Genomic DNA, 22,431 nt, shown 5'->3' with positions numbered 1-22,431 from the left:
AAATTTCCTCCCATATTCTGGCAATTTTGGACTGCTTGCGTCATAGACATGACGTCATCAACTAATACGTATTCTATTTCGTCATGGCGACAAACTTTGTTACACGACATCGTAAATTCTGTCTGTATCAAATTTAATTTTAAAATACCAAAAAAACTTTAAATTGTTTTTACTAATTTAAATCTCACACTCTAACCTGTAAAAGGAAATTAAAATTTTAAAAACATTTTCAACTTTTTAAGCAATGACAAAAACGATTAATCTTTATATAAACCTAAACAAACTAACGTCTATATAATACACAGTTTTTCCGTTTTTTTCTTCATAGTTATACTTTTGAAATTTACATAGCAGCTATCATTTACTTTTTGGAAATGTGTATAAAATAGTTGGGAAAATTACTGATTAAGTTGCGTCTAAATAACTTTCCTATTTGTTTCGTTTAATTAACTGGATTTTATATTTAGAGTTTCATGGGTTGAGTCATTTAATTAAAACAAAGTATTAATATGAAACCGCATATGACGTAAGTTCCCTAAATAAAACTTATTCGATCGAATTTGCGTTTTTTTACAAATTTTTAAATATTTTTTTTAAATTTGTTTTTTGGGTTGCATTCGAATAAAATAACGATTATTTATCTTGAATTTTTTTGTATTTTTTTAAAATTAATCGGGATTCTATGATACATATATATATATATCTTTTAAACATTGTGTAAATGTGCTTTTAGTATATAAACTAACTTTAAAATACAATCAAGTTTTATGCAAACTAATTGAATTAATTTTATAGAGAAACATTATATTTCTTTAAGCTGCAATTGTATAAAGAAGTACACATATGTATCATGTCATAAAGAATATTTACAATATCAACAAAGTTTTTAAAACAAATATTAATAATAATAATCATATTTGTAAATATGCGAAAGCTAAAATAAAATGTTTTTAGTTCCATATTTAAAGTTTGGATTTATTCAGGTATTTCAAGATGCGAATAGCTAATTTCTTCATCTTTATTCACTTTATTTTCGTTTTTATTCAAATCCGCGTCTTTCGTGAAGTTCGAATAAAAAACGAAACTGCTTTTGGATGAATCTTTGCTTCGAATGGCAACGCTAAATATAAAAATTTGGCAACATTAAAAACCGTTAATCTAAATGTAACTAACACACACGTTTTTAAATATCACGCTTGTATCAACAACATCATTAACTGAATAGCTATAAAAGTAGTTGTATCCGTGATAATGATTTTTACGTGCAATATCGGGACACGTTTCCGATATTTTTTTACTCTATTAAGATATCAAATTTTTTAAATTTATTAGAAGCGATTTTACGTAGTCAATATTATTCATCAAGGATATGTCCTTTTTTTACTTTCTCCGAGGTAAAGGTGTATAGTAAACAACTTAAGCAAAAATGTTAGGGGACGATACATTTGGAAATAAATAAAATTTAAAATTTGTTTTTAATTTTTGCAAACCTGTTGTATCCTAAATTATCTTTTCCACCTGAATCGACGTCACTTCCGGTAGATAAAGTTGATCTTGGTTCTTCTTTAACCGTTAATGGCGCTCTTTTTGACCCAAGGTTTAGCTTTCCCCGTTTTCGACAGTAAAGCCCCAAAACTAGCCCCAAGATGATCAACAAACCAAGAATTCCCCCCACTACTGCCCCAATTTTTGTGTTGACGTTGTCGTTTGTTAAAGATTCACTTCTTGCTTGATATAAACCTGGTGTTTGGTTAAGCAAGGTTGTCGTTTCTGACGTCACGTTTATCAATTTGTTTAAAAATGACGTCAAAGGTTCTGTTGTTGATTCGCTGGTGGTCGATGATGTCAGAAAGTTTGTGGTCGACGTAGGCATGGGAACTTGGCAAAGAGTGCGAGCAATGTTACTGCACGATTGGTGGTACGCATAGGGAAACCCCCCTTGAGTCGCCTGCCCCGGTTCCACGACCACACATTGTTGGGGTAAAGGGATTTCATCAATCTCGAAAGGTGCGGGATTGCACGAGGGGTGATCAATCCAATTATATTGAAGGTTTGAACACGTGGTCAATCCGATCCAATATCCATCCAACGATTTACAACATTTTATCAACTCGTTCCAAATTCTTCGTTCTTTCACGACGGCAAGTTGACCACCTAATTCCCGACATTGTGAAATGGCAACTCCGAAGTCCTGGGGATCGTGAGTGAAAGTGTAAGAGTAATTCTCAATTACACAAGGTTCGAAACAACTCATTTTTTTTATTTTGATTTTAAATCTAAATCAATCAACATTTTATTTAAGTTTTAGAACTACTAGTATATAGCCCGCCGGACGGTCGGCATTTTAATTGTCGTAGTATGGTCGCAAGTCGCTACTTCTAACTAATATTTGCTTGGAATAATTTATTCGCGCACCACAAACGGCAGTTTTTGTTACTTTGTAGACCTATAAATTCGATAAATAAATATCATCCACTAAGCTTTATCAAATGTAGATTGTGCTCAATATATTTTTATACTAATTTATAATTTTTTTAATCTGTTAAATATTATGCTGACAATTTAAAAACTAAGGACCGTAAACAAACCTGCACCGATAATTTAAAGATTAGGTCGTTTAGGTTAAACATATAAACACTCGGTCGTAGTTCGAAATGTTAAAATGTTAACATAATATTGCATTTCTCCGTAAAACGTTAACCTAACCTTGCTTGACCGCGGGTAATTTTAGGAAATATTTAATTACTTTTACACACTCAGTGGTTTAAATATAGTTGTAAATTATCGGTTAAAAAAATTATTTTAGATCACATCTGTTTAAACTGGTTGTTAAATTTCAATCAAAACCACTTGGTTAAAACTCCGCTCGCTTAATTAAAGGTGTAAAATATTTGAAATGCGTCAAAACTGGATTTTTAACCGTTTATTAACCGGAGTTTGACACGTTTAGGTAATTAAATTTTGCACGTTTTTATCTTTTATCCTAGACAGACTAATACAAATTTACTGATTCACAAAACATGTATTCAAAAGTAGGTAAACGGGCACGAAATATCAATAAAATGTCGATAACTGAACTGAAGTAATTTTACCCAGCCGAAATATTTTGATAAAACTCCAAAATGGTTTGGTTTCTCGGAAGTTTGTTTTTCCGGACTTTTTTTGCGTTTTTGGTGATCACGTTTTTTGCGACATTTTCGAACCCTCGTGACTCGTGATTCAGTTTTATGACGTCATAAACGAAAGAAAAGTTTTAAAAATATTTTTGCACGTTTTTAGAGCATAAATAAACTCTATATATACAAGTGTAATAACGATGGTGACCTATATTTTCATTAAAAATAAGACTAAAACAAAAGAAGTAACTATTTAAACTTTTTTAAATTTTTAATATCCTTACATTTTCGTTACTGTATATACTATATATAAACACATGCATGTTATAAAAATGCTAGTTTACGTTTAAATTTCTACTTAACAAATTATTGAATTTAAAATTTTTCTACAAGTAAAATTAGTTTATTTAAAAAAAAAATTTATATTTAAGTATTGATTTGCGGGGCCAAGGTTTTTAGCTGCCAGTCTTTTGACTGCTCATAAAAGTCTTAAATCGGTGAATTTAACTCTAAGATATACCATATATTTGAAAGTTTACGTTTTTATGACGTATTAATGACAATTTCTAAATAACAACATGGTAAAACTTATAAAGATGTGTAAACCTAAACAGTTTTACTTAACTAAGCATTTAAAATTGTTTTGAAAGCAGGTGTAATCTGTGACGTCATATTCTACTAGAGTGACGACAGAACCAGTTTTTAAGTTTTTTTGAACGAAGTTTCAAAATAACACCAAATTGAAACAATTTAAAATGTTATCTTACAACACCAATTTGCAACCAAATTAATGTTACTCTTGGCCCGATTGTGTAAAAATTTAGCAAAGCCACGTTACAATCACAACTTTACTGACGTCAATGTAAACGTTGTAGTCACTACAAACTTATTTAAATTTAATGAAATCATTATTATTTTGTTTTCAGGCTTTAGTAACAGCATCATTTCTTTCTTTATTATTTTAGCTTTGTCGTCTTGATCTAGATTTTAACGCTTGTTTTCCGACTTTAAACCGTCGTCATCAATCAACATGACGTCATTTTTTATTTCTGTGACGTCATTTATTTCAACAACTTTAACGTTTTGATGCGCTTTTATGGTATTTATTCTATAAACTGAAGTTCGCGAAACCATGCCACGGGTTCCCGGTTCCTCGTTTGGGTTCCACTTCCCGGGCCAGAGTGGCCGAATAAAGGAACCGGAAAGTTTGACAAGCTCGGATCGAAATAACTTGTTTTGAATGGAGTAGATAAAAACATTCCATAAAGAATTGGTGTAAAACAAAAACTCAAAAGTTGTTTCAAGCCACCATATCTCGCTCAACTCGTACTGTTTAAAAAACAAAATTTAAAGTAAAGTAAATTTTTTGTTGCCCTTTCATAATTTTTGATGCTTAGACTTCTCAAATTATTAAGGTATTTACCGTTCTGATTACAATATAAGGAAGAACTGAAAGTGAAAAAGTTGCTACCATCAAAGTAACGGTTTTTGCAAATTTGTTTTCAATATTGGAAGACTCATTTCTTTTGTTGCTATTTTGTGCATTAATTAATTCCATCTCTCTTATTGTTTTAATGCTAAAAAAAGAACTTGTGATTATAAATGTAAATATACACCCATGTAAACAAGTACCTGCCTGTTATAGATTGTAATGCCAAGCAAAAAGATAATTATGACGTAACAAGCACCAAATACAGCAGCAAAAGTTCGAGTTACTGCAAAGGTGGATCTAAAAATAGCCACAATTCATTTTCCAAACGACATCATTGCCAATTAATAATGTTATTAACTTTTAGCCAAATCGTTATGAACTAAAACCTACAAAATGCTTACTCGTTAGTGGACGATGGTTGAAGCAATCTCTTTATCATTTCCTCTTCCAAATACCCGGATATTCCCAAAGCCAGTAACCACGTGACCAGCACACAAGCTCTCATGCGTGAAATTGTCATTAGTCTTCCGGTTTGATATTTTAAGGGAAAACAAATCGCAAGAAAGCGGTCAATACTCAACAGTATTAAACTAAAAAGATAATTTGCTTAAATAAAATGTTGCATCGGGATATATAAAACATTTTAATGACAAACTAACATAATTTTACCCGCACAATACAAACGCTAGTTTAATTTCTTTAAAGTCCCACAAAATTGATCTTTCATACTTATCTTTAATATAATTTTTTTGTGTGTCCTAGGATGAAAATAATATTAATTTCTACAAATAGCCCGGTAGTGTGGTGAACCGATCATGGCGTCCGACTACGAGTCAAAGGGTCGTAGAGCCGCACCAATGCAACACTATTCGCCCTTGGGCCCGGCGTTCACGGATAGCTCAAGCATGTCCCAAATCGCACACTCTCACCCGATAAAAATATCAAAATATATGGAAAAAAATCTACAAACACTATTAACAAATGTTAACAGTAAATAGTAAAATATTATAATTTTGCACAACATTTAAGAAAAGTAAGCATAAAAAGTTTATTAGAAATTTTAGGATATTATTTCTCAAACCTGAAAAAACTTAAAATGTTGGAGAACAAAAATGTGAAAAAGTAAACTCTGTATGCCATCAACATTTGCCCCGCAGCGTCAGCTAGCGACCGTTTGCTTAGTGGCGATTTAAAGAACAAAAGTTGGACGTACGTGTAAAGCGAAGTTGGTACAGTTATTAAACCTTAAAAAAAAAAACACTTTATTTTTTACAAGTTATTGTGCTACAAAGCCCCCAAAAAGACTACAAACCAAAAAAATAACTTTGTGTTTATATGTTTTTATTTATTTAGCCTAATTTGTACGCAGTTATAAAGTACATTAGTCATACTAGTCGATGGCCCGCATGACGGTCAGCATTTTAATTGTTGCAATATGGTAGCAACTCCAACCTTATATTTGCCCAAACACCACAAACGGTAGTTTAACTTAAATTACAGGCCTATAAAATGCACATACATATCGTTCACTAAGCTTCATTACGTATAGGTTGTTTTTTTGTTTTTTTGATATATTACAAAATTTTCTGATATAATACAAATATATTTAACCTTGAATGAGGTCAGCAACTGCCAAAGAGCATTTAACAAAACCGTTTGCTTTTTTCGCTGCTTTACTTCTTGTTACCACAAACAAAATAACAGTGTTTCCAACTATTATTAGAACGGACAGCAAAATAAAAGAAACACATAATGCGGCAGATCCGGATAGTTCACAGATAATGTTATAAGTCGCTAAAATTAACAAGTTCAGCCTGTTACACACTGAAAGATTACATTTAATGTTGAATTATAAAAGATTCAGAAAAATGGCAGTCCTTTTATTAGGTTTTTAAATTTCAGTATTTTTTTCCTTAATTTATTAAATGCAACTTGATATGTATAATTAAAAACAAGATAAATATGCTTCAAGACATTTAGACCTATGATTTATAAAGTCAGTAACGTAACAACGCAATAATATGGAAGCAGTACAAAATGTAAGTATTTTAAACTATAAAAATGATACTGTAGACAACAAAAAATAAACAAATCAATAACTTTTATAATTACCTTCAGATGTTCTGTTTAATTTCAAGTTTTCCAAACAGATTGATTGAATTGAACAAATTGGTGAAACGATTTCAGATGAGTTTAAACAGATTGAAATATTATCTAACATTTTTGTTTTTAAAATTACAATTTAGGTAAAGTACCCCAAAAATTACAATCTAGGTAAAATCCACAAATTTTTGTATGTTAAAAGTTAAACATGTTTTATTTTTTTAATAAGTAGTTATTAGGAATATGAAAAGTAGTTTTGCACTTACTAACAAACCTGATTTTATATTTAATTTTTATAGTCAATCGCTTAAAGAGCTAACTCTCTTATAAAACCTTTTTGTAACCTCTCTCTCGCTTATAAGCAGTTATTGGATTACGTTTAACGTTCTTGAAGCGATTAATTGCTTAAGAAAAGAGTTAAGTAACTTAGATTTAAACAATCAAAAAAAATTTCATTTACCCTTCCTGGTCCGAACAAAAATTAAAATATTGCAATAGAACTTACAATTCAAATATTCTAACATTACACATAAAACATTTAGTTTTAAATTAATTTTACATAAAAGTTTTATATTGACAAACGTTTTCTATACCCTTGTAACAAAAAAGATTGATTCATATAAATATTCTGTTGTAAATTGTAAATATCTACTACACGAATTATTAATATTTAGGTTTAGTTTTCTGCTTGATTAATAATCCATAAACAAACATTAATATTTCACGAACATCTCGAATTCTTTTTATTTTATCTTGTTTAATTTCTGATATAATATTGTAAAGTAATTTTTTCTTACTACTAAATGGGGGCGGTGTCCTGATGTTAATTTTTGCTTTATTAATTGTAACAACCTCAATAAATTGTCCCAAGAGAGGCGAGAAATAGGAAATCGTTTTCCCGCAAATTAACAAATCGATCCCGATCTTAAATTAACACAGTTTTCCAAATTGTTGTTTAATATTCATTGCCTTATTATTAGTCTTTATTATCATTTAAATATTTGGTAATAATTTTTAAATGTTGGTAAATGGTTATTGCAAGATTTTAATAAAAATTGTAAATTTGTGTCTTTAAATTTAAAACACAAATCCTTAATGACTTAAGAAGGTAACTTCAGGGCATATTTATTCATTAAATATTATTTTTTTAATTATTAACTTAATGTTGTAAAGATATGTATTATTATTATTAATTACCACTTAAATAGTTTAAAGTAGAATATATTTTTAAATAAAATTTTTAGGCTTGTTTTTATTTTAGCTGAACGGTTTTTATTGTAAATTATTAGATTTCTGAATATTATTTCTAACAATAATGTTTAATATTACCAAATAATAACTTGTTATGTTTAACTTTAACTGGGTATTTCGTATTTTAATTTACTTTCTTACTGCAACAAATTTTTACTGCATTTTTAAAATGTTATCGCTACAACAACCGGTTAAACAATTCTACCAAATGCTTTCGTTCTTACACTTTGTAACAAAAATCACGTATTTTCACAAATTGATTTAAATTTTTAACTTTTTGTAATTCAATTTGGGTTAAGAACAAATTTCTTAAACAACGTTTAAGCGTTTTATGCCGATTATAATCCTATTACTTCTCACCTCAGGTTTAATTTAATTATTTTTCTCTGAAAACATTTTAACGTTAGTTTCAATTACATTTCTCATTTGTTAAGTTTATACAACTTTAATCGAAACCGACGAGTTAAAATCAATTTCAAAGATTGCAATGTCAGAATATTTACAAAAACTATCAATGAAATAAAAATAGAATAAGAAACTTTAAAATACAAGTCACAATAATAAAATATTAATGAATATAATTACAAAGTTTTTAAGTGTAACTTTAAAAAAGTTCATCTGTAACATATTGTCATTGATTACAAACACAAAATCAATTAGAAATGTAAAGTTTAATTTTGCGGATAAACAATATAATTTTTAACATGAAAAGTAAGGTATTTAAGAAAAGTGGGTATATTTCACACATGTATAATTTTTACAATTTTTGATCGAATAGTTTTTATCACACTACGTCACGCAATAATGACGTCACTAAAAATTATTATTTTGCTGATGAATCTCCGCGAGTTTTATTCGATTGATCTTACCAACTCCGACTCTTGGTAAGACGTCGATAAACTCCAAACCTCCGCGAATCTGTTTGTAGTCGGATACCTTCTCGTTAAAAAATTTAAGGATCAAATTTGGATCCGCGGTTTCATCTTTTCGAACCACAAAAGCCTTTGCAACCTCGGAGTAGTACGGATCACTGACTTTAATTACTCCGGCGTCCACAACTTGCGGATGTTCTAGTAAAATCGATTCCAATTCAGACGGATAAATTGCAAGCCCGTTCAACCCCTTTATGACGTTTTTAATTCTGTCTATAACGTAAAGGTAACCGAGCCTGTCAAAATACCCTACGTCGCCGGTGTGAAACCATCCTTCTGCATCCATTGCGTTTTTGTCTTCATCATCTGGATTTAAATATCCCTTCATGACGTTAGGTCCTTTAATCCAGATTTCCCCAACTTCACCTACGTTTAGTTCCTTTTTTGTAAGGGGGTCAACAATGCGACCTTGGATGTTAGAGCAAAGAATTCCGCAACTTTTACGAGGACATTTTTCGTTGAAACTTGAAGCCACTCCTCCAGTTTCCGAAGTCCCGTATGCACTTCCCATGATAATTCCAAGATCTTTTTGCGCTTTCTCCAATAAATGAGGCGGAAATGGCATCCCCAAAAACGTTACAAATTTCAGGGGATTTAACTCCGGCACTTTTCCATTTTTGATCACGTCCATTAAAGTTGGTGCTGACGTCATTACAACCCAAACGACGTCATGCTTGCTCACCAAGCTGTAGAACTTCGACAATGTTAAATTTGCTGACGTCACCATCTTGACACCATAGATGAGATATCTAAAGAAGAAAATAAGAGCAGCGGAGTGATACCGAGGAAGGGCAAGAATAAAACAATCTGATTGGTCGATCGGAAGGGCGGTGAAGTTATCTATCGAAGCGTTAAGGCAGTTATGTGTAAACACGATTCCTTTTGGTTGCCCTGTCGTTCCACTTGTGTTCAAAATCGCAATTGTGTCTTCTGTGACGTCATAATCAATTTCAGGACATTTCCATTTAGCAAGGTCAAAGGACGATTTAAGGTCATGAAGGTCGGAAAGAGATAGCACGTGTTTAGTCATTTTTGGTTTCTCAAGGCCAGGTTGTGACGTCACAACTAAAAACGGTTTTACCTTTTCAGCAAAGGACCCAACTTCACCATTAGTAAAAACAAGGTTGATGACGCCACCACATGTTGTTATAGCAACCAAAAGCGCGGCATATGCTGGGTTAAAAGGAATATTCAGCATTACCACGTGACCTTTTCTTACACCCAAACTCAAGAGCACGGACGAGTATGCAATGACGTCATGTTTAATGTCGTCGTAAGTGAATTCCTTTCCACTGTCGCCGTCAACCACAGCAATTCGATCTCCATGCTTTTCCAATTCTTCCAAAATTCGGGTTCCAACTGGTTTTTGTGATATCACCGAGTCGGGATAAAAACTTTTAAAAATCATTTTTTTTTTTTTTAAATTTGTATTTTATTCTTTGTTTAAAAATAAACATAAAAAAGAATTGTGAAAATAGCAACCGCAGTTAAGCAACGCTAAAACGTGTACCCTCGCATATACTAAAATTTACTACTATACAAAGCTATGTAAACTTTGTGTTTAGCAAGTATAGTGTAAAAATGCTTTACGAATAACCTGTAAAATTATGCTATTTTGTACCATAAACATCTATTTTACTAAACCAACATAAAAACTTTAATTGCTATTATGAATAAATTGTTTTAAAACTCATCTTTTTATAGAAATTTACTTCACAAAAAGATAAAAATAAAACAGTGTGGTTACAAAAGTTCAACCCTGCACGCTTGTCTCGTTAATGTTTAACTTTGCGACCTTTTGGCCTAGAAGCTTTGGCCGGAAACTAAAATTGTAAATTGATGTGGCAATATAATTTAGTGCTTATGACAATGAATGGCTTACAAAAATTGCGTTTTTTGTACGAGTTGTTTTAAGTGATAAGCATATGAAATGTGTGGGTAGCCTTACGGAGAAAAAATTAAACGTTGTAAAGCCGCAGTATTTAACAGTTAATGTAAATATAAATTATACAACACATCGTGACTGTTTTGAACTATCGCCAATTCACGATATCTTTTAAAAAAATTCCATTTAAAACATGCTCAGCAATTGCCCTCTTGCCTTAATTTCATTAGGGGAAACTATTTTTAGTTACAATAGCGAACACAATATCCCATTGTTTAAGGGTGTTTAAAACCCGTTTCGTAATATGATTTTTATCTAACAATAATTCTTTTAAGATCAAGCACTTAATAAAGCTGTAATGTGTGTGGTTTATAAAATTATTCTTAGTTTACTGATGGGTTTTTTAACTATTTCGGCGGAAGAGTGTGGAACTATTTTAAAAGGTTTGTTAATAAAGAGTTCTACATTAATCATTTATACATATCTAAAATTAATTTTAATTTGTTAGGCAATAGTGTTATACCACCCAAGGCTAAAATTTTTTTTTAATTTTAAATGTTTGCTTTAACATTAACCTTTAAATAACCTTAAATATCTTACATACGCTTCACGTGACGTGAACTTCTAATGACCTACAGAGAAACAAAACGTTATGTGCAATAACAATGTAAAAGCAATAAGCCCGCTCGTAAAGAATGAACTTTTATTAACATTAATTAATTTAGCACAATGTGATTAATTGCATTTTTATTACTGATTAGAGTAACATAACCTTTGTTCATTATTTGCTTTCTAATACTTTCGTTAATAAAGTTGGCTTAAGGCCATTTTTAAGCTAAAAAGTGACTCGGCGTTATTTTTTTAACAAACTTCGATTGGTTAACTCTTTTAAGTACTTTTTTGTGGTTTTTGCTTGTTTAAGCAACCTTCGCCCTAATTAACGAAATATCTACTACGTAAATTTTGTAATTAAGCTAGCCTACTTAGTAAACAACCCTGTTAATTAGCTTATGTTTTAACTTAAAAACCTAACATGCATCCGGAAATTTTGTATAATCTGTTTATGTCTACAATAGTTACGTCACATGTGGTAATCAAGCCAGTAATTGATACATGTATGTTGTTAGAGAAATCGATACTGGAAATTCTGTAATTAATACTTTTTTATTGTACTACAGATATTTTTTAAAATACAACAAAGCAAACATATTAACTTGCTTTTTAAAATGTACAGATATTTATTTTATTAAAATATTTTACATTGGCCTAAGTGGATTTTTATTTCTACGTATTGTACTACTTTTTTTCATTATATTTTTAATCTTATAATTACGATAAAAATAATATGATTATTGTATTTATAAGATAATCTATACCCTTACTAAACATTGTTATAACAAAGCCAAATTTAGGGGAAGCGTTGCCGGATATGACTGAAATAGTCATGCCAGACACAGTGTTCAACTGTGAGGGAGAATTCCAATCTTTAGAGATTGGTATTAAAGAAATTTGGCTTGGAATTAAACGTCGCACTTTTGGTTCTGAGCTTTATGGCCCCATTATTAGAGGACAACTAAACCAACGCATTTGTTTAAATGTGGTGAGCGAATTTAATTTATTTTTTAGCATGCTTTTAACAAAATTAAAAATTTGAGGGTAATTTTTCTTTAAAAATTGTTTTAAAATAAGGTCGATAAACAAGATAAGTTTTATAGCTGGAAAAGTTTAATATAACTGTATACCCTTTCCGTTTAAAAAAAAATTACAGACTAAAGTGTCTGTTGGACTAAAATCCTTTAGTACCACAACACTTTAGGACTCCGAGGGTAAAGTTGATTTCTGATAACTGGTATTGTGTTTTGTTGCCTCGAACCTAATTTACTTGAATGTTTTGCACCAAACTGAGGTTAATTTGGATTATGTGCAGTTGTATACTTTTTGTCTGCATTATTTTATCGTCTTTGTGTTTTTTTTAAAGCAGTGTAAAAGTAGTTTAAGGGTTTGGCTAAAGCAAGTTACTGCATCTACTGCATGAAATAATATAAATAACAGAGTTAGCTAAATTAGTTTTTACAGTAAGACGTTAAAGCGGAGTATCTAGGTTTTTACTAAATTAGGAAGATCGTCTCGTCGTGATAAAAGGTTTAGAATGAGGATTTAATACAATTAAAACCTTTAAAATATCGCCACCTAAACGTTAGGCCAAATTAGGATACGAATATATTTTTCTTGTGACAAAAGTTTTTAATTTTTTTTTGTGGTTAAATTTCTCCTTCCAATACTGACTTGATTTTTTAAACTAAAACAAAAACAATGGTATGTCCTTAAAAGTTTAAATATCAGTTTATGAATATATATATAGAGAATTTATTTAAAAAACTTTATTTTAGTCAAATACCCTTGGTAAAAAATTGTCCTCCAAAAACGAGAGCATTAATTCAACGATTATTAATTTTACCAATCTTCCGGTACGCTACGATAATCAACGTTCAAACATTTCATACGACGTTGAAATACCACCTGGAGAAAACGTTTTGGTGGAATACCAAATAAATGGAATTAAACCTTCCAACGAATTTGGTGGAACGTACCTCTATAGAGCTGGAAAGCCTCCAATTCAAGCATTTCAGGTTGGTGACGTCATAAAAACTTTCAATATTATTAATAAATAAGGACATGTACAACATTTAAATAGGGCTTACAAAAAAGATAATTTTAAAATTGCGTTTTGTTCAATGTCATTATAATACATATGGGTTTTTCAAGTAGATAATTATGCAATTCATACCAGTGTTTTTGTTTATTTTTTGTTATGGGAAATTTAATATGAAAAATTTTTGTAACTCAATATCTGAGGTAATTATATTACTGTCTGTCCTAATGGTGCATTGCAAACGAGTTTATATTTTTAATGTCAAAATTTTTACCTGATAAATAACAAACTTTAAATTTTTTAATGAATTTAGGTGGATTCAGGATTATCAGGAATGGTTATCGTTGATGATAAAACTATAGTTTGTGGCAACTATCCAGAAATAAACATTCTGTTTCAGTCCACGTTTCAGTATGCAAGAAGTTCACCAAATTTTGTTGAACTGCAGGACATGGTTGGGGATACTCAATTTGGGTTAGAAGTTTAATAAATTTTATATCATTGAAAACTTTAAACTCCTGTATTGGCGATTATTTTACTTAAAAATTAACGAAGTTAGTCTCACTGAACACAAAAATGGTTTAACTTTAAATAATTTTACTTACTTTTTAAGTTCTGCAACTTAAAAAAATCTAATTTAATTAAAAAAAGAAAAAAAAGCTTTATTTGTGATAACGTAGAAAGTACTAACTTGTATACACTCGTTACGCAACTAAGTATTTTCTACGTCACACAAAAAATATGGTAACCTGGTTTTCACTATTGATTATTTTTCAGTATTTTTAGAAAATTAAGTTGTAAGTACCACAGACATTTTTTAAAGGTTCTAAAGGTAATTTGTGATCCATGTCACCATACTGACGTGTTATATACAATACTTACAAAATTGAAAAACTCTCCAATATAGCACTTTAAATATGATTTTAAACGTTGTGGTAAAAATTAATGTAACTTGAACATAGTAACTGGTTCATATGTTATTGTCTGTGTGGTATAAACTTGTAGTTTTCCTTGCCTGTTATAACTTAAATGTTGAGTCATTTATTATTTTTTGGGTTGACTTGTTTGCTTATGTAAGTTTTTTATTTGTTTTGGTTAACTTCAATTTTAAGGTGAAATTTTATTTTAACAAGGGTACACGATTAAAAAAACTTTGTAAAGGAACAAAACTGTGATAAATTAATCGATAGAAATTATATTTTTAGGGAAATTGTAAAATTATATACAAATTATTTCAGATTATCTCCAGAACTTAAAGCATGTGTCACGAACTCTTTAAATGGTATTAATTATATTTCTACCAACGGAAAAATACAGCCAGTTCTTGAAATAATTACGGCAACTATTTATAGGTTTAGGTAAGGTTTATTCGGTTAAATTGTGAATATTTATTTAAATTAATTTAAGTTTTAAAGTTTTAATTTTTATTTTTTTTAACTTAACCTTTTGTTCAATAATATTAATACACTAAAAAGCAAACAAACTTTAGGTATTGAATAGTTTTTGCTGATTTAACACAAATAGGCTTACTAGTCATTAAAAATGCAACTTTAGATTAGGAAATGCTGGTTCAGTTGATGCCTTACTTATCAAAATATTGGGCTGTCAGATTCTAGAAATTTCCAAAGATGGGATCTATTATAATACACCAAAGCAACCTTTTCTTGAAACAGTCATGTTATTACCAGGATCTACTTCAGATTTGCTGGTCCTTTGTCCATTAAGTGGAACATATTTGGTAAGCTTTATATTAATAAGTTTGTTGTTTTAATGATAGTTTTACTTTATAACAAATAATGTTTTATGCATGACACTGTGCAATCAGTATGTAAAATAATTTGGTAGAAATACCAAATTTTTTTTGTGTAGGTTGAATTCGTTATTGATTTTATTTTTTCTGTGCCCACAAAACAAAATAGCATCCTTAAGTACATTGTAAAAAGTTATTTTTTTTTGATGGAACCTAAATATTATTGTTGTCATATTTAAGACTAAATGGGGGACTTTTGGAAGATTAGAAGGTTATAATTACTACTTTAACATTTTTCCAAATAATTTTGTTACTATTTCTTAGGTTTCGTCGTCACCAATAATACCCGAATTCGGGGAAATAAGACAATTTGACGGGTTCCTGTTCAGTTTAATTGCAAGAGGTCCTCAAACAGAAACAGCGCTACCTACAGATTGTGTGATTAATGATCCCCGAACAATTAATTTGTTTGGTGATGCTACAATCAACAATTTTGATGTAGAATTGTCCGCACCAAATGTATTTAACAGAAACATTGAGCCACCTTTTAGGTAGATTTTATAATTTTAGATCAAATGTACTTTATCCCTTTCAACTAATTTTTTTACTTAACGGTTTTTGCGGATTTTCTCTTGTATATTACGGTCCTAATTTTTAAGAGCCGTAAAATACAAACAGCTCGTGGCTTTAAATTAGTTTAATAAAAGAATATACAAAACTTACTGGGAAATATAAATTATTTTATTTATATATATACAATATCTTTAATTGCTACCAGCACTTGCATACCAATACAAAAAGTTTCGAAATTTTTTTTAATATTTTGGGAATGCATATTTCTTCTTAAAATGTATTTGTTGAATACCACTGATAATATAAGTTTATAATTTTTTTTATAATTTTAGTCCGCGTTTGAGCTTGCCAGCCCAAGGTGCTTCTATAAATGAATGGGAAATTACAAATACCGATCCAATGGCATGGAAGTTTGTTTATTTTTCAAACTATTTTGTGCAGGTTAATTTTAAATGTAAAAATTATAATAAAAACTAAACGCCTTAAAATTAAATTAAGTTTACTTTATTATTGCCAAGAAGTCTGAATATTAAATAATTTTGTTATTACTCTTTGTAAGTTAATTTGAATCACTTGTACTTTACGGTCTTCGCCGATTTTCTCTTGTATTTCAAGTTTCCAATCTTTGGAAGAACTGTAAAGTATAAGCAATCCGTAGTTTATAGTAAAGTAAAATTCTTAGCTACATTTTTTATTTTGAATTTATTTTAAAGCTAACTCATTATGCAAATTATTCTGGGCCTATTTCTTTGGTTCACAATTCTTTGCAATATGAGTTTTTTGACTCAAACGGCGATTCGTGCCAACATCAATACTCTGGGTTCAATGGTAATTATAAAAATTTTTAAGTTTAAAATAGATTGTGTGTTCTTTTTTTTGTATATATCTTTATCCTCGATGTGGAAAGGTCGAATGCGCGACCTAAACACTGAGTAACATCAGTTACTCCGACCCAGTCTCAAGTTGCCTGTGGCAGTTTGGGATATTTTTTAGATTATAATTGCCCGATTATTATTCTGCTGATTAAGTGCTGTCTCAGCAGGAGTTTATACAGTTTATAGGGCCTGACTTAAGGGCGCTACAGCATAAGAGCAGTTGTAATTGAACCCACGATCTTATGGTGATGTAGTAAGTGTTCTTACCACTACACCACGCTGCTGGTTTTATTTGTAACAAGTCTTAAGTTAAATTTGTAAATATTGGAATTATAGTTAATTTGGTTTGTTATTTTTTTTGAAACAGTTTTAATAACAATTTTTTATTTAAATATATTTTTAGTCACTCAAGGTCGGGTAATTGATTTTTGTTTCAATTACAACAATCCCAATAATTCAGTTATCCTGGGTTTTCAAAAAATTAGCGATTTTAAATCAATTTTATTTGTTCCTCCTTTGTCAATAGTTACTGTAAGAAAAAAATTTGCCAATTTAATTAACATATTTAAAATAATAATAATATACACAAAAAATAACTATATGTATAAAGTTTTAAAAAAATTAATATCAGGGATAATGTTTTACGAATTTAAAAAAAAATTTTTTTTTAATAATTTAGGTAAGGTTTCTCGTTTTTGCGATACCAAACATTTTAGCTCAGTTTGGAAGTTCAAATTTAGTGGAAAATGATCGCGGTGGAATTCTTTATTTTGTTGTCACAGATTCAGGTTAAATTGAGTTAACTGCATTTATAATATATTATTGTTGTACATATCAAAGTATGTAGTGTTAAACGGGACAGTACACGCCACTTAAACTTAATTTAACATTCTGCTAAAAAAAGCTTTTGTAAAAGAAAAAATCTGGCAGCGTGTTGTAGTGTAAAAGTCACTTGCTAAACAAGATGAGGTCACAGGTTTGAATTTCACTGTTTCTGTATTGTAGTGCTCCTGAGTAAGACGGTGTAAAAGTTTTCTCATTTTTTAACTTTTTTAAGCCAAAAAACAATTGGCAGATTAATATTCAGTCATTTTTAATAAAATCCCAAAATGCTATGTACTCAAGACTCGACCAGGGTAATAAATGTAAGCCATGTTTAGGTAGTGATGTAAGTCGTTTTACATCAAGGACAAGGATATATATAAAAATGTTTTATTATTGTTAGATGTTTTTGCTGGCAAAAATCGTTGTTTTGAGCAATGTGATTCTGCTAATGCATCGTGTAATATTGGCAGTTACTCAGTTAATTTCAACACTTCTAACAAAATTCGTTGTCCTTATTTTGTTCCTCCACCTACCGGATTGTAAGTTAAACCAAGTTATAGTCCAAATGAGAAAACTAGTTTTAAACCCTGTTAATAATGGTTAAAAAAAATAAATTTTATAAGCCGTAAACGTAAATGTTTTTATTTAGTTGTTAATGTAATAATTAAATAATTGGTATTGTTTATAATTTTGAATACCTGTTATTAAATTAAAAATAACAAATAGAATTTTTATTATTTAGAACTGGAGCAGAAATTGCGGGAATAGTCGTTGGGACAATATCAACAATTATTTTGATTGTAACTATAAGTTGTTATGCTTGGTATAAATTTAAAAAAAATAATGCCGTTTTTCCATGATAACAAATAAACAAATTTAAAAGTTTGTACTCTAGTATTAAAGGTTTCATGTTATTTTTTTTAAATTAAATAATTTTTATTTTTTTATTTTTATGCAAATGTTTGTGTGTGTTTTTTTCACTTTTTTGTAATCATTTATTTTAGGTGTAAAAATTTTTTTTAAGATGATGTGTTAGTTGTAATAAATGAATTGTTACTGTTAGAAAAATATTTTAATAATGTTTAATATTATATATGTGGTTTAAAAATTAAATTTAAAATTATAAACGCAAAAACTGGAAAAACGCAAAAAAATGTTATTTGATAAACGTTTGTTAGATTTATGAAGTCATAAAGCAAATTGTTTTATGTTTAAAAATGTGAATTTTAGTTTTTGGGAGGGTATTTAAACAAATTAATGTCGGAAGGTTAACAAGAATGAGCTCAGTTGATCCCTCAAAGAGAACTTTCGAACCTGAACAAAGAAAAAATTTAAAACTTCAACTTAAACATGAGAAAAGCAAACCTACTACGTCACATTACGATGACGTCATCGTTAATAAAAAGAAGACGTTTACCCCACGAAAGCATTTGTTTTATCGTCACTTCCGTTTTGTGGAACCTTATTTAGCTAACTTACAAAATCAAGTAGTTAAGTTGAATGCCGTTCGGATTTCCAATGACTACATCATTGGTGACGTAAAAGTTGTAAATTTGGCATATTACAAACAAGTGGCCGTCCGCGTCACCTTTGACTCTTGGGCGACATCAAGTGACGTAGTAGCAACTTTTAAATCCAGTGAAAGCAGTAAAGTTGACATATTTGGTTTCAATATAGAAATTCCACAAAATTGTTCCAAAGTTTTGTTTTGTGTTCGATTGTGTTGTAACAATCAAGTTTACTGGGACAACAATTGCGGTTGTAATTACTCCATTGTGCAATCAAACTGTTAGTCGTGACGTTACACGTCTGGAAATCTTCAAGTTTGTGACGTCATTATAATATGAATCAGATTTGTTGTTTTTGAAAACAAATCAAAATAAATAAACTTTAACATAATTAAAAAAAAAAACAAACAGGCTCGTAAAAATATGTCACCTCCCATTTTAAATATTTTACTTAAAGAAAAAAGAAGGCTGCGAGATTATAACCACATCATAAATTATAACCACAATAATGCCCGAGCGAAAAATTTTTAATACGATTCTGAAGAAAATTCGCAAGCAGATTAAACATAAGACGGTTAAAGCAATAAAAGCGCAATCGGTTGAACAATTTCTTGGTGTGAATGCACATTTCTAATTTGCTAAACAGAGAACAACACTATCACAGAAAAAGTTAATGTAAAGTGAAGTTTAAGAAAAATAAAACATTGCTGATTTCAGAAAAAAGATATTGGCTATTTTCCGAAAAAAAATTATTACGAAATAGTTTAGTAATTTAGCATACAAACGTTTTATTGTAAAAATAATTGACTAAATCTAAACAATCTAGAAAACGTAAAAAATGTGTTCATATATTTAATTTATTCGCCTTGTTTTTATTTTTGCAAAAATTTTGGGGACGCGGAATAGGAGGAAATGGAAAATGAAGGAACGGAAATTGAAGGAACGGAAAATGAAGGAACCGGAAAATAAAGGAACGGAAAATAAAGGAACCGAAAAATGAAAGAACGGAAAATGAAGGAACCGGAAAATAAAGGAACGGAAAATGAAGGAACCGGAAAATGAAGGAACGGAAATTGAAGGAAAGTGAAAAAAGGAGAAGCGGAATCTTAAAAAAATAAAACGCGGAATTCCGTTGACTGTTTATTTGTATTTAAATCAATATTATTTTAGAAATAAACGGGCATTTTATAAAAGAGAGTTAGGGTATGCTGGGGCAATAAGAATTAACTCATTATCGCTTATCAGTTCTCGAATAAATGACAGTAATCCTAAATAAACAGTCAACTGTATTTTCGCGTTTTAGTATTTAAGATTCCGCGCTCTCTTCTTTTTTGCTTTCATTCATTTTTCGGTTCCTTTATTTTCCGTTTCCTTTATTTTCCTTTCCTTCATTTTCCGTTCCTTTATTTTCCGGTTCCTTCCTTTTCCGTTCCTTTATTTTCCGTTCCTTCATTTTCCGGTTCCTTCATTTTCCGTTCCTTTATTTTTCCTTTCCTTCAATTTCCGTTCCCTCATTTTCAGTTGACCCAAAATTTTTAGAAAATGTCTAAACAAGTAAATCTCCGAATCTTGCTTGAGGTGGTCGGGCTTATGTTAGGGTTCTTTAGTGGAACCGGGATGTTATGGGCATTGTTGGATCCATGTTGGAAAATAAGTAGCCAGGACTTAAGTGTACAGCCTTACGATATTTGTTATGGTTTGTGGATTGGATGCACACTGCCATCTGACGGAAGTTGGATTTGTGATGGATTCGGTGCAAAGACCGTAATCGACCTTAACGCTCCATGTAAGTTTACGTTTTGTTTAATGGCTGCATGCTATGTACATAAAAGCAACGAGACTTTTTAAATTCAAATTTTGTTGTTCGGTTACTATTTGTTTATCTTAGTTAAAACATATAAAGAATAAAAAGGACCCAAACACTGCTAAGCTTTAAATGGTATAAATCGTTAGCGCTGCAATTCGCGCCCTGGGCATGATGATTAACTTGCGCGCTTTGTGCTCGAGCGTGTAGCGAATAATGCCTTTAAAGCGACCTCAGCGCTTTGTTAATTTGGTGCTTTTAAGGTAGACTTAGTTGAGGTGATAATACACACTGTATTATCTTTTAGTGTAGTAAATTATTGTTGTGATTGTTCTTATCAAACTATTAACTTTTGTATCGTTTTAGATAAATAAGTTACCGCCCCCACATTACGTAATTAAGCAAAGTTTTCAAATAACACTGGTTTACTAAAACAAATGACAAGATGCCCATTATTTATGCAGTAAAGTCAACAAGAAAAATGCTTTCTCAAAAAACTGCTTTATATTGTAACAAATTTTGTTTATTTTTAAGCCCGAACCCATTTTTGCCGGGCTTCGTTAATTTGTGGCTTTATTCTGTGTGTGACGTCACTATTAACTGGCGGCGTGGGAAGTAACTGCTGTCGAACAGACGTCATCTTTTCAACAGTTAAATCAAGACTTCGGCGTTTTACCAGCTTTTTGTTTTTTCTACAAGGTAACCCAAGTTTATGTTGTATTCAAATGTGAATTTTATTTTAAATGAGTTATGTTTAGTTGTTATTATAACTTGTTCGCTTTTCTTTGTAAATACTTTTTTTAAATTCACTGCATTTATAATCTTAAATTATTTAGGTTTACTAGTTGCGGGTGCAGGATCTTGGTATTTAATTGAAATATATAAGGAAAGGGTTTGGTTTCACAACTCAGTCAACTTGGGGATTGGTTATACGATTGGAAGAGCTATCTGGATTACACTTGGCTCCGCTTTGCTTTGCTTTATATCAGGTATAAAAGTACTCCAGTCTAAGAATTTGTGCAATAGTATTATTGTATTCCATACATTGCATCATGTTTATAGCAGCCGAAAGGTTTCTAGTGCAAGTATGCTATTGTGATGTGTTTGAGCTATCCGTAAACACCAAATCCTTTTAACCCGTATTCCGATGCCATGACCGTACTATTGCCACACTATTTACCGTTAATTTTACAAAAAGCTTAAGCAAGATTCAATCCTGATAACTATATAAAATAATTACCTTTCAGTGGTGAATTTATGAATATATAAGTTTATTATTCTAAGAATGTGTTGTTTCGATTATTCAAAACAAAAATAAACAATTTTAATAACAATCTTGGCCGATACTCATCTTTATTATATAGATTGACTGAAATCATTTAATATTTATTGTTATTAATCTATAATAAGGTGACGTATTTATGTTGTGATATAGTTGCTTCAGAAAATGATAAATTTTTTTGCAAAATTAAGTTTAGTTTGTATTAATTTACACATTTTAAAACTATTTTTAATATTTTTCAGGCCTCTGTTTTTGTTTTTGCTGCAACGAAAATACCGAGTCACGAGAGTCGTATAAAATGCCGAGTCATTATTATGTTAGTGATGACGTTACTAAAAAAACGAAATATGAAACAAGAAGTGAATATGTCTGATGACGTCAAGCTGAAGTTAATTAAAAACATTTAAATTTGTTGAAAACTAATTCGATATCGAAATTACTT

At 30.2% G+C, this 22,431-nt stretch overlaps 5 protein-coding genes across 5 annotated transcripts; 3 read left to right on the top strand and 2 right to left on the bottom strand.

Annotated features, from left to right (window-relative positions):
- Window positions 1-3,514: 3,514 nt before the first annotated feature.
- Window positions 3,515-6,769, bottom strand: LOC145753464 (adenosine receptor A2b-like). The gene is made up of 7 exons (XM_082569873.1): window positions 6,661-6,769; window positions 6,160-6,342; window positions 5,630-5,792; window positions 4,950-5,138; window positions 4,733-4,845; window positions 4,540-4,676; window positions 3,515-4,445 (listed from the first exon to the last, which is right to left on the bottom strand). The coding sequence occupies exons 1-7, from the start codon at window positions 6,767-6,769 to the stop codon at window positions 4,104-4,106; spliced, it is 1,236 nt and encodes a 411-aa protein (XP_082425999.1). The 3' UTR covers window positions 3,515-4,103.
- A 1,818-nt stretch (window positions 6,770-8,587) lies between these two features.
- Window positions 8,588-10,242, bottom strand: LOC145753463 (uncharacterized). Its single transcript, XM_082569872.1, has one exon. It carries the CDS (start codon window positions 10,240-10,242, stop codon window positions 8,716-8,718), a length of 1,527 nt encoding a protein of 508 aa, XP_082425998.1. The 3' UTR covers window positions 8,588-8,715.
- An 804-nt stretch (window positions 10,243-11,046) lies between these two features.
- On the top strand, window positions 11,047-18,390 carry LOC145752927 (uncharacterized). Its single transcript, XM_082569299.1, has 13 exons — window positions 11,047-11,162; window positions 12,132-12,319; window positions 13,110-13,349; window positions 13,686-13,846; window positions 14,611-14,730; window positions 14,927-15,110; window positions 15,447-15,673; window positions 16,028-16,136; window positions 16,409-16,523; window positions 16,974-17,101; window positions 17,250-17,358; window positions 17,796-17,934; window positions 18,138-18,390. Exons 1-13 carry the CDS (start codon window positions 11,078-11,080, stop codon window positions 18,253-18,255), a joined length of 1,923 nt encoding a protein of 640 aa, XP_082425425.1. The 5' UTR covers window positions 11,047-11,077; the 3' UTR covers window positions 18,256-18,390.
- Window positions 18,391-18,672: 282 nt separating this feature from the next.
- LOC145753462 (protein phosphatase 1 regulatory subunit 3C-like) lies at window positions 18,673-19,188 on the top strand. Its single transcript, XM_082569871.1, has one exon. The coding sequence runs from the start codon at window positions 18,673-18,675 to the stop codon at window positions 19,186-19,188; it is 516 nt and encodes a 171-aa protein (XP_082425997.1).
- Window positions 19,189-20,446: 1,258 nt separating this feature from the next.
- LOC145753460 (claudin-8-like) lies at window positions 20,447-22,362 on the top strand. The gene is made up of 4 exons (XM_082569870.1): window positions 20,447-20,689; window positions 21,242-21,406; window positions 21,544-21,696; window positions 22,232-22,362. Exons 1-4 carry the CDS (start codon window positions 20,494-20,496, stop codon window positions 22,360-22,362), a joined length of 645 nt encoding a protein of 214 aa, XP_082425996.1. The 5' UTR covers window positions 20,447-20,493.
- Window positions 22,363-22,431: the final 69 nt, after the last annotated feature.

Source organism: Corella eumyota, chromosome 5, assembly GCF_963082875.1.
Source record: "Corella eumyota chromosome 5, kaCorEumy4.1, whole genome shotgun sequence".
Classification (NCBI taxonomy): domain Eukaryota; kingdom Metazoa; phylum Chordata; class Ascidiacea; order Phlebobranchia; family Corellidae; genus Corella; species Corella eumyota.
Note: the sequence above shows the minus strand (reverse complement) of the source record. Positions and strands in the feature narration are given on the sequence as shown.